This window comes from Anneissia japonica, unplaced genomic scaffold (assembly GCF_011630105.1).
Source record: "Anneissia japonica isolate Jap-2015-1 unplaced genomic scaffold, ASM1163010v1 scaffold1509_len713820_cov188, whole genome shotgun sequence".
NCBI classification, from domain to species: domain Eukaryota; kingdom Metazoa; phylum Echinodermata; class Crinoidea; order Comatulida; family Comatulidae; genus Anneissia; species Anneissia japonica.
Window position 1 is genome coordinate 487,228 of NW_022737632.1, and position 12,960 is coordinate 500,187.

General features: G+C 35.2%; 1 protein-coding gene across 28 annotated transcripts in view; it reads right to left on the reverse strand.

Annotated features, from left to right (window-relative positions):
- LOC117117395 (G surface protein, allelic form 156-like) overlaps positions 1-12,960 on the reverse strand; it is a 71,624-nt gene that overhangs the window by 55,475 nt on the left and 3,189 nt on the right. For all 28 annotated transcript variants that reach the window (XM_033261700.1, XM_033261690.1, XM_033261703.1 and 25 more), the window contains exons 2-9: positions 8,818-8,955; positions 8,394-8,528; positions 7,134-7,259; positions 6,024-6,404; positions 5,570-5,686; positions 4,053-4,175; positions 1,653-1,775; positions 652-774 (exon numbers count right to left, since the gene is read on the reverse strand). In XM_033261700.1, coding sequence (XP_033117591.1) covers positions 652-774; positions 1,653-1,775; positions 4,053-4,175; positions 5,570-5,686; positions 6,024-6,404; positions 7,134-7,259; positions 8,394-8,528; positions 8,818-8,955 — 1,266 coding nt within the window. The remainder of the gene's footprint in view (positions 1-651; positions 775-1,652; positions 1,776-4,052; positions 4,176-5,569; positions 5,687-6,023; positions 6,405-7,133; positions 7,260-8,393; positions 8,529-8,817; positions 8,956-12,960) is intronic.

Below are 12,960 nucleotides of genomic sequence, written 5' to 3' on the forward strand. Positions count from 1 at the left end.
GCTTAATATTCATCCGCGTTACCGGATCTCTAAAATTTCGTCTGCTACTAAAGTTAGCCCTTTTCATTGGTTAGTTTGATAGTTGTGGCTTGCCAGTCGTCTTCAGTTGAACTAAAACTAGGACTTGATTTAGTCGTAGTTAAAACTTCGACTACATTGTTTGTGAATACAAATTGAAGTTAAAGATGCAACTAGCACTAAATGAAGTTCTAGTTCGGAGTTCGACTAAAGTTTGTTTTAAGAATACGGGCGTAGGACTTGATTTAGTCGTAGTTAAAACTTCGACTACATTGTTTGTGAATACAAATTGAAGTTAAAGATGCAACTAGCACTAAATGAAGTTCTAGTTCGGAGTTCGACTAAAGTTTGTTTTAAGAATACGGGCGTTAGGCCTTAATCGCTCGCTTGTTTGAGATTTGTTGCATGACTCCATGCTCTCAACTAGCCCGCCGCCAGCGACACGATTGAACCTATTTGGATTTTGCAGTAAATTGATTACAGTATTGGAAGTAGAAAATGTTTTCGCAAATTTTAATATCCACCGGACCGCCATAATATTTTAAAAGATTAATGTTAATAAGATTTTAAAATTTATTTACAAAACGGCAAAACAAGTACAAAATGTAAGTTTAATAAATAAACTTGACTTACATGTTTCACAGAATGTTCCAGTGTAGCATGATGCACAGGTACATGTGTATGCTGTACATGAACCAGCAACCTGGACACAAGCAGCTCCATTCTGACAGAAGTTGTTGCTACAGGCGTTCAGTGCTAATGTATTTTAAAAACAAATGAAATTAATTATCGTTCCTAAGTTACAATTATAAAGTTTATCATTATTACTACTATCATTACAATTATTTTATATTTCATTAATATTAATGTTGAAGTTGTTTGATGTTGCCTTTGCCAAATTTATTAATTTATTTTATTACCAACGATCCTCGCAACACGAATTATCATCATCCTGTCCATCAGCACCATTCCTCCCACCACCACCACAATTAATCGCAATGACTACTATTTCATGTCATTTTCGAAGATGCTCAGATGATAGCATTTATTAAAATAATATGAGAATCAATGTATCAGAAAGAAGTACTGTACAGAGTTAAAGAGTCCAATTAAAGTTGAGCGCCACTACATTCAATGGACGACAGGACCCTACAAATAACAAACGATATTGGCAGATACACATTCAACAATACAAAGACCTTCCAGAGTGATAAAACTTAAATGACCAATCAGAACACCGGGCCAGAAATACGCACTTGTTCCAGTGGTGTATCTAAAGGGTGCACAGGCCCCTCCAAAAATTACTCGCACTCCCCAGGCCCTGTCTCTTATACACAAAAAAAAAATATCACGGTCAAGTTGTTAAAAGCACCTAAATCACCTTATTTTGCGAGTTAGCGTCCCCTACCGATGATCGCACCCCCCATCCCCCATCAGCACTACAACTCCTAAATACGTCACTGGATTGTCCCACAGCACACAGAGTTGTCACACAATACACAACTTTTCGTGCAAAATTCTAAATTAGGCAGCCTACGCTGTCACGTGAGACCTTAGTAACGATATCCAAGGGGCGGAACTTAGCGGAAAGGAGCAGTAAGAATACAGATAACAAACTACAGTAAACTGCTTACATGTCTGACAGTATTGTCCAGTGTAACAAGATGTGCAGCTACAAGTGTAGTCTGTACAGGAACCAGAAACCTGAACACAAGCAGCTCCGTTCTGGCATAGGTTGTTTGAACAAGCATTCAACACTTTGAAAGGAACAAATTAACCTTATTTTATTCTCAATATATTCCGAAAACAAAAATCAATGGGGGAAAAAACAAATAACAAGTCACTGTTCTAAGCTGAAGTATTTCACAGGCCTATGCTAAAAGGGATCATTTTATATATATTAAATATAATTATTGGCCCATGACAGTGTATTAGTTTTCTGCAACCTCTATTAAAAATGCATTATTAAATACATTAAATATAGACTCGGTACACAACAACATTTACGCCAGCACGAAGACGTACTGCAACCTGAAGAAAAGTGGGCCATATATAAGTTATGCTTCATGACGGCAAAAGAATACAAGCAAGATGCCAAAGTGAACTAAACAACAGAACACAATCCTTAACCACTGCCTATATTTGTTTAGTATCATTATTGAATTGTTATGTTAACATCTGTAGGATGTTGAAAGTGTAAGCACAAGGAAAGCTAAGCTTTGATCAGACTCTGATCAAGTTTTAAGTGATATACCTGTGATTTTTCCATAATATGGATGTGATACCGTATGACATCAATTCCTATATACTGGGCAAATCACTGATAAATACGAAAACGTGGTAATGTGGATATGAGGGTTCACAATGTTGTTTTAGTAAGACAGATCTCTAAGCATTTAGCAACACGAACAGCATCTCTCAGTAAACATTAATATATATCCACGATCAAAGAAAGAGAAAGCGTTGTCTGTACCGACTGGTGGTACCGTAAGTAAAGATGTTAAAACTTTCGAAAGTTTTCTAATCTACAAATTAATTCACAAATAACATAAAAACGAAAGGTGCACTTTTAGACTCACAGTTATGACATAATATGGTGCTTTCGATTTGCGCGACGACGTAACTCAAAAACGGATTCACTCATTCGTTACCGTTTTACATTCGGGCCAAATTACTTCTTAGTGACGTCATTACGTTAAACTAGGTTCTACATTATTTATTTAAGTCTATTTATTTATTTTTGTTTATTCAGGTACAAAAACCAAACAAAACAGCAGCCAATAGCTGAAAACGTTTGTTTACAATCCACAAGTACATAGCTCAACAAATATAAACTGTATGGGAAAATAGGTACGGTAGGTATCAAAATGCATATCAAAATATCAAAGCATTCAATTAATTACATTAGAACTGTCATAACTTAATGTACCGTCGTCGTGCAATCTAAAGCACTCTGATAACAACATATAGTCCACATGCTAAACCTGATTACTAACAAACAAAACAGGGCAGCAGATAAAAGATGCAATAGCTAGAGGACATCCCAACTGACCATTTGAACATAATTGTCCTACGAAACAGGCTGTGCAAGAACATGTATATTCAGTACATGAATCTGGCTCAGGGTTGCAGGTAGCTCCATTCTGACATTGATTGTTTGTGCATGCATTAAGAACTGACAATAAATTAATGGAGATTTAACAGTGCCATGAATAAGAAGAACCAGTGTAAAAATTATAATGTCAACAAGATTACTAAAAATTAGATAAAGAGAGGCATAGCTTATAATAAAGATTCAGAAGAATAAAAACATAGAGAATCATTAAATAGAATTGCTAATAAAAGTTTACCATACTATATACTTCCTCTTTTTAATGATACATTAATATGTATATGTTTTAAAGTTTTTTATATTTTGAATTTTATATAAAAGTTTTAGTCAGAATTCATATTATTCTAAAATCAAATATACTGTAGGGAAGATGCTGATCAGGGGCGGATCCACAATTTTTCAAACGGAGGGTGGGGCACAACAGTTTCAGAATAGACAAGTGAGTAGCACGTAAATAACATTAATATGCATTGATATGTTGAAAATTTAAGTGGTATAACGTGTGGGCTTAGGCGCGTTCCCGCGTGCCCCCTACTGGATCCTCCCCTGCTGATTAGGATATCGTATGTCAGTAATTATCAGTGGTTCCAAGTTGAAATAAATCACTTCCGGGAGATCTGGTTAAAAATTAGATGTTTTTTTAACACATCTAATTTTATTTTGGTGCGCAAGTGATATCCATCGGCACTGACTTCCATGAGACAATTGACAATAACTACCAGTAGTGAAAATGTTCAGATATAATATAAATTTGCGGAAGAGGGGTTACATTCCTTGAGATTAGGCCTATTGCTTGCTTGCGGGAGTCCGTCCTGATTTCCGGGTGATTCCCGCGACTTCCGAGGTAGATTATCAACATTGGATCCAAGGTAGTTTTTTCAGTTTATTACCGTACTATAAGTAATAAATATTGTTAACTTACGAGTTTCGCAACGTGTTCCAGTAAAACATGAGGCACATTGACATTGGTATTCAGTGCATGAGTTTGCAAGAGGGAAGCACGCACCGCCGTTCTGGCATTGGTTATTAGTGCAAGCATTCAGACCTACAGAAACAATAGATTAAATCAAATAATGGACGTTTCCGGACTCAGCCAACCAAACTTTCTGACCAATCAGAACAGGGCAATGAAAGATACATGCTGTCCCAGGTTGACAAATGCTAGTTCTTTGAAAAAAGTGGTCTAAAATTAGAGGGATCTCGAATTGGAGGGTGCACTGTATCTTGGAAAGGATTTCATATTTAAAAATTATAAGTTTTTCGCGCTATTTAGGCCTACATCCTTTGGCAATGCATTTCGACCCACTTTTTTTCTTTTCTGTACGTGCTCACGTTTTGAGTATGTGTAACCGTATAGACCTTAATATACTTTTTTTTTCTCGTATGATATCAATTGATATCTAGTTGCTGTAATTAATTTGACTGGAACAGTCGTAGCAAGGTCACCAACGAGCAGGTTAACAGCATGACCCTCCCATTTATACTCCTGGGTGAGGAGAGGCAAACGTAAGTAAAGTGTCTTGCCCAAGGACACACGCAGTACGACGAGCGTCTGATCTCACGACCAGAAATCCAACAACTTTCACGCTGCGCCACACGCTCCTACTCAAATATACCAGGCCCCCACCCCCTCCGCGAGAGATGGAGTTCCGTGAAAATTAGGAAGATTTTTTCATTGCCGTTTTATTCTGTAGGCCTACATAAGCGGGCTAAAACAAAAATAGTACATACATGTAGTTAGGGATCCCAGGCCAACTATTTAAAATGAATCTTGGAGTATAAGAGACAGGATGGAGTTCCGTGAAAATTAGAAAAAGCTTTTTTCATTGCCGTTTTATTCTGTAGGCCTACAAAAGCGGGCTAAAACAAAAATAGTACGTACATGTAGTTAGGGATCCCAGGCCGACTATTTAAAATGAATCTTGGATAATTTGATTAAGTTTACTAATAAAAGTTACTATTATCATAAAATAGAAAAAATTATGATAAACGATGCTTATTTTAAAGCACTAAAAATGCATATTTATTTATACTGTAAAAGGGCCTGAGGCCTATCACACTGAATAAAGTCCCCATTTAGGGGAGAGAAGAAGAAGTATGTGGGTTTTGATAAGGAGTTCCGCATAGTCGCAAGCCGAACCCCCCCCCCCCACCATTGAAATTCCTAAATACGGGCCTGATTACTATTATTAATTATTGATATTTAATAATTAATTATATTACCAGGTAGAATGCAAAATATTTGGATTTAATTAGTGGGGAGTATGCTGGCAGACTAAATGATTTCATTATTGAACAAAAATGAATTAAACATCAATACTCACTGAAGGCAAGATATTTCTTACAATATTAAAGGTAAATAAGATGCTATGTTAATGAACCTTACTGCAAAGAAATTAAATTATTGTAAACAATGTAAAATACAAATGTAATATTTACTTGTTTCGCACATCGATCCAACGAAACATGATAGGCACAGACAAGTTGCAATTTTACCAGTTCCATCCAACTGACAAGTTCCTCCATTCAGGCAAGTGAAACTGTCGCACGGATTAACTGCAAAGAAGATCAAGTGACTAATTATAACACAATAGACGTTAGGATATTAATAACATATTAGTAAAATATCTAAAATGTAATAAAGTAATTTTAATAATTATATTAACTTTCAAATTTATTGACAATGTTTTTTTAGGTTTTGTGAAAAATAATTCAGTTTTGTTTGCTGTTAGTTTTTATTTTATTCTTCATACTGATGTAATTTGTGTGTTAATTTGAAGTACTAAGTACTGCTGTCATATCAATTTTTCTTTAATTAATTGAAATAACTAGAAAGATTTTCAATTTAATTAAGTTTCTTTTTTTCCATTTCATTTTAATCATTAATACTTACTGTACATTTCCCAACGTACTCTGAAGCCAGAATATTCAATATTCTTATCTGTTATAAAGTACAGCCAGGCGGAATCTGACAAAACGCTAAATTTCCCTGGTCTCTGCGCACCGTCGAAGAAGAACATGTTTATGCTGGCATCGTGTATACTGTTAAACGTGGTAAGATCAGGGGGCGACAACCCTGCTCCAACGTACAGCTCATCCTTTGGTCGTTCAATATTGAAGGTATTATCAAAAAAGAAATCTATACGATCAACACCGGGAACGTAGACGAGGTAGAGCGCACTATAACGAGGCTCATAGATTTGAGGATAATTGATTGAACTAAAATATCCATAGGCGCATTTGGTTCCATAACAGGTGAAAATTGCACTATTTTCTGTAAAGTAAAACAATAAAATGTATAATTACAGTTGCAGTATTAGGGAGCTTTCGATTTGCGTGACGACTCGACGCCAGAACGGAATCACTCATGTGTGACCGTCCTACCAAAGATCGTATAGCGCCGCTACGATAGCGGCGCTATACGATCTTTGGTCCTACCGGGCGTCCTTCGTTGGCCAACGCGACGAGAACCTAATATTCTCGCATGCGCAGATGGATTTTAGTGACGTCATTACGTTCTACAAAGCTGGTTTTCCACTAGGCGAATTTATTCCCGCGTATCAAAAGCGTCGTTCATGCGCATGCGCATTCACATCGCTATCGGAGTTTTCGCTTCAGCAAAATCGGTAGTTGGAACTTTTGCTTTTCGCGAAGCTAAAAAAATGCGCATCCAATCCGAGCTCAGGAACCGAACCGATGCCTTCGATTCGCACGAATAAATCGTCTAGTGGAAACCGGCTTAAAGGATTGTCAAACGGTTGCTCTCTACAAATTTGTATTGTTAATTAAAGTGGCCCAAATATTAAAGAATTATTGTCCTATGAAAATGAATACAAATCATAGGGATTTGATGAAGGCTTATTTAATCGATTATTCAGTAAAAATTACATATACATTGTTCACCCCGACGAATTGTGTTCTCCCCACCCATCCCGATCTAGGCGCCACCACTGCTGAAGATCCTAAAATTACTATCTAACATAGCATGTGTAGGTACACATACCTGTAACTGTCATACAGTTATAGCCTGAGCGGAATGGTGAGTTGCATTCGCATACATAGTTTTGTTCACCAGGCTCATTGCGATTGTAGCAGGTTTGGCCACTGGAACATTGATTAACATTACAGGCTGAAATAAAATTAATATTAATAAATAAATAATTTATATAACAATAAATAATGTATTTGATGAATAACATTTGAGTTACGGTTTATTTAAAATGAAGTCAAGATGTTCCTCTGTGCTTTGTTGTTTAAGTTGTATTTGTGTTTATTGTCATTTTATTATTTCTGTATATATATTTTAAACTTATAAATAAAAGAAGATATATATATATATATATAGGCCTATATATAGACATATATATATATATAATATATGATATGATATGCGAAAAGATATATGATATGATATTATATGATATAAAGTAAGGAGCATGTTAATATGTTGTGAAATACAAGTGCAGTAAATTATTCATTCAATTTTATTTCAGATTAAATCTATATAAATTAGACATAATCATAATAATAATGAACTCTTAACTATCACGGTATAAACTAACCCCTACGGACACCATCCTGGTAATTCTGAGTCAGGGTTGAGATTTCAATGATAAAATTTTACATAAAGATATTATAAAAAAAATATGTATAAATATGGCAGTTATGCTATAGATAAACTCGGTTTTAAAAAACAATCGCTCACTCTATCAGTGACATTCGCTGACAGTTGTCGGGAAGGTTGAACCTGGTTTAACTTTGCCGATTGCGTTGCAGACGAATCGGAGTGCCTTCCAAATTGCGTCAGGGCAGATAGAAATGCACCCTGATTCCTCTGCAACGCAATCGGCAAAGTTGAACCAGGTAAAACCTTCCCGACATACGTTGGCGACCGATAGGGTGAGAGATTCTATGGAAACCGAGCTTAAGAAATTGTGAAATTGCGGGGGGGGGGGGGGGAACAGACCAGGAAAATGGAATGGTTAGGCAAGCTTCCCATCACTCTTTCAACTTAAGCCCTGTCCAGACTATCAAATTTTGTTTGACAATAACATGTGACATGCCTAAATATGGTCATGATGACATCACATCATGACCATATATACTCACATCATGACTATATATGGGCATACACTAGATTTTTCTGTCAAAGAAAATTTGATATTGTGGATATAGCTTTAGAGCTGTTAAGCATACAGTTTCTGGAAACGGATGATACACAATCTATAGAAGAAATACTCCAAATGAACTGGTTAAAACTTACTTTCAGCTGCGTATGTGAACTGGCAATTTACACCAGTGAATCCGTCCAGACATGTGCAAACGTAGGCTCCTGAACCAAATGCTGTGCACGCTGCATTGTTTTGACATGGATTTGAAGCACAGCCAGTTGCTAGAGCTGCAAAGAAATACGTTTCGAAAGTAAGTACACAGAATAATAGCAATGATAATACAGTAGAATAATAATAATAATAATAATAATAATAATAACAACAATAACAACAAAAACAACAGCAACAACAACACTAGCAACACCAACAACAACAACAACAATAATAATAATAATAATAATAATAATAATAATAATAATAATAATAATAATAATAATAATAATAATAATAATAATAATAATAATAATAATAATAATAATAATAATAATAATAATGCTAAATATTAATAATACTTACAGGAGATTAATTGACAATTTGATCCGCTGAATCCTGTCGGACATGAACACTCATACCAAACCGCATTGGTGGTCCCAATATCTCTACATACACCGCCATTAAAACACGGCGCTATAGTAGTACAAGGATTTGTGTACACTGTAAAATATAAATATGTATTTTAGATACTTCAATAAGTCCCTTTTAAATAATTTGTCATATTAGACCACGAAAAAAAAAACCAAAAAAACACACAGGCCTGTCGCGCTAAAGCCTGGTCTCCATAATATGGCTGCACGCTATTCCGGCATCGCTGATTGGTCGGTCGAATCGGAGAGCCTTCCTGTTTGCCTCGGGTAAAGTTACGAAATCCAACGATTTTTTTTTATAAAGACACATATCTCGGCTTCTAGAAACCTTGTATTTAACATAGACTATTCCAGTTTTTATACATATAGGCCTATGCTTACAAATTACATGCTGTTTCAATATCATGTCTTATTGGGTATGACGCTCTGAATCATTGTTTGTTTATTGGCTTTTTCTACACAATACAAATTTTTAGCACAATAACGAATCCTATATATCTAAACCCTAGGCACAAAATAATTTTAATTAGCATCATGAGATAAACAAGTAAAATGGAATGTACACGATTTACTGTCATTAATTAAACATATGAAGGTTATGTTATAAAAATTGCATGTACAGACCGCCGGGGATTACATGTAGGTTCGAAGAACGTTGAATTATCAATCCATAATAAAATCTAATTAACCCAAAGTATCATAATCAGAGTAAAGATGAAATAAATTATTAAATTAAGCTAATGAAATAAATAATCACAAGAAAATCATTATAAATCGACAAGTTCGGGTAAAGTTATGAAGATTGATTGTTAAATGTAAGTGTACAATTACAGATGTTTAACAATGGAAGAAATTTATAGTTTAATTCCATAGTGTTATCGTCAGTAAATTAGGCCTATTCCATCACGATTATGATCAAAAAGGGGCGCTAAAGTACGTTCGAGTATTACAGTCGAAAGCGATTCGGAAGTTTTGTGTAAATAACACTTTGGTTTGACAGCTGATTTGTTGATTTTATTGACATTGCTTCTGCAATTTTAATGACATGTTTTTGCTCTTTATGTATATTATAATCAAGAAGGCGTTAGCGCACCCACGCCTAGAATCAATACATTTCAAGGGTTTCTTTATGATTAATAATTCTTGATTTCCTCTATAAATATGGCGGCACAGAAGATACCCATATAAATGAAAAAATGAAATCGGATGACAAAAATGTTGAAAATGTTTCGCATCAACCAATAAATCTCAAAATTTGAATAGTGATATTAGAGTAATCAACATTTGGTTTAAAAAAATATCTAGCTCGTCACAATGCTTGTGTTTTTGTCTTTATCTGCATTTGCCACTCTTCAAATAGGAGTGTAAATCGGTACATAGTATGAGGTGAATGATTTGGAATGAAATCAGTAGTGCTGATTACACGCATAACTAGGAATAGGCCTACTCCGTACTGGAGGCGGTTGCACGTTGTTGATTGATTCTGTATCCACTGACCAGGGAAAAAAACGCCTTTAGCAGTTTTCTGGAAATGTGCGCTATATAAATTCTATTAAATGAATAAATTTAAAATAAATTTAAATGTATATGTGTGTATATGTATGTATATATATATATAATATATATATATATTTTTATACATATTTTTTCTCTTGTATAATATTCTCTTATAACATGCTCTTACTCTGATCTTCATCGATATTTGAGTGGATTTGAAGCTTTCTGGGGGCGGGGGTGTCACAACTTCTGTGAACTTACTTTGACCACCACCCATATTGTTACATCAAATTGTTTTTATAATGTATTTGACTAGTATTTGATTCATGTGAAACATTTCAATAAAACAAACAAAACAAAACGTTCATACATGATTCGTTTACACACACATTCATTTAGTCGAGTAGAGTCATTCATTTAAATAATTTATTCATTATTTATTCATGTCTCGGTAGGCACATTCAACAATACTAATATGAACTAATTAACACTCGGCCAAAAGAACCGGGTGTGGTTGGAATACTGTCCACTTGGAACACTACAAAATTATCTTTAGCTTCAATAGTAGGCCTAAGTAAATACTGTAAAGAAGCATAACCTTGTGATCTGCTAATGTTTTTCATCATAGATGAGAAAATAAATAATAGGCCTATTGGACTGATTGTAAACAGTTTATTCGGCTTTAGAAATACATTTATTCCCAAAATAGATTTTTAAAATATACCATATCCTCTTTAATCGTAAAGCTCTGTCCAGACTATCAAATTTTCTTTGACAAATGTAGGCCTATGCCCATATTTAGTCATAATGAGCCTATATATGGTCATGATGTGATGTCATCATGACCATATTTAGGCATGTCACATGTTTTTGTCAATTAAAATTTGATAGTCTGGGACAGGGATTAAAGCCAGACAGTTAATGAGATACAGATTTTTGAATATTAAAAAAAACTGGGGGAAAGGGGCCGAAATACCCTATAAGCCTACACCACAGTATAGCATGTTCCTACATGAGTAGGCCTATAGCTTGTGCAGTGCTCAACGTCAAGGTAGTGAATGTTTGTTGTTGAGCGCCTGAGTAATAGAACAGGACACATAATCTTTAAGTTATTCATGTTACAGTTTCGATCAGCAAATTTTGATGTTAAATGTTCCATGTATAATAGGCCTACATGGTGTTTAAGTTTGTGGTTTTTATACGGGGCCTATTTTTTATTTTCGTTTTTAATGTCAGATGCTTACAATGACAGGGATGCTTCAATTACGTTATACAAATATTCCTTCATGAAGTATCTGGATATTAAGTTACGGCACGATTTAAACAATTCAATGGTATGCAACGACATAATGATGCATTGAACCTATAATAATTAATTTTAATCATACACTTATCAGCCCGATTATAAGCCTCCCCATTTAGCAGCACAACGATATCTCTATTTTGTCAAAAGGCACATGAGGGCATTCAGTATGATTACTGAAGGTTGTGGAGAGATCGAACCTGGTACGAATTGTTACGGATCGGCAGAGCAAGAGACCGTGAATTGTGACCGGCAGTGAATAGGCTAAAGCCATACAGAGAACAATAATGGCAATCCCCTAAAGTTGACAAAAGGCTTGGCTCAACAAATACCGCCTATTATACCTCAAGAATAGATTCTTTCCAACCCAAATATGTGGTACCCATTTTACTGGCAACAAAAGTATGCAATAGAACACGTCAATTGAAGACTGCTCTAACCATGAATTTCACCGCACAAAAGATAATTAGAGGCCACCATAATAATATTATATTAACGAACGTTATTTAACACGTCTAACGGTAATTTGTGCTCATTAGGTAGGCCTAATGCGTTGGCGTAACCGGTGGATATAATTCTGAGAGATAATAATAGCGAATAACTATATTATAGACATGCTTTCTGGCGCTTTCTTACTATGACTGGGGACAATGTATATTATATTCACTTTGCTCAACTCCCTGATCGAACACTGTTCCTAAATTCTATTGCTGAGGACATGTCCACTGCATATAACTTGTCATTCAAAATAGCCTAAGGGTATTATACGCCAAACAATTAAAACATGGTTGTAAAAGAGCTAAAACAATGCCAAGTTGTCTTGTTAACATTGTATACAGGCCCGTATTTAGGGGGGGGGTTCGGACGACCCCCCACCCCCCGCGGGAGATGGAGTTCCGTGAAAATTAGGAAGATTTAAATTTTCGGAAAAAGGGATTCCATGTAGCGGAGGACAGAATAAAAATAAATACAAGTTTTTACTTTTATTTCTTTTTTTCAATTTTTCATGGCGGTTCGTACGCTAACACACATAATAACATTTTATTTTTAAATCCACAATTTCGGAATCGGAGGGTTCGCTAAACAAGGTATAAAAAAGTCTCGCCTTATTTAAAGTACTAAAAATGTATATTTATTTATACTGTAAAAGGCTCTGAGGCCTATCACACTGAATAAAGTTCCCATTTAGGGGAGAGAAGAAGAAGTATGTGGGTTTTGATAAGGAGTTCCGCATAGTCCCAAGCCGAACCCCCCCATTGAAATTCCTAAATACGG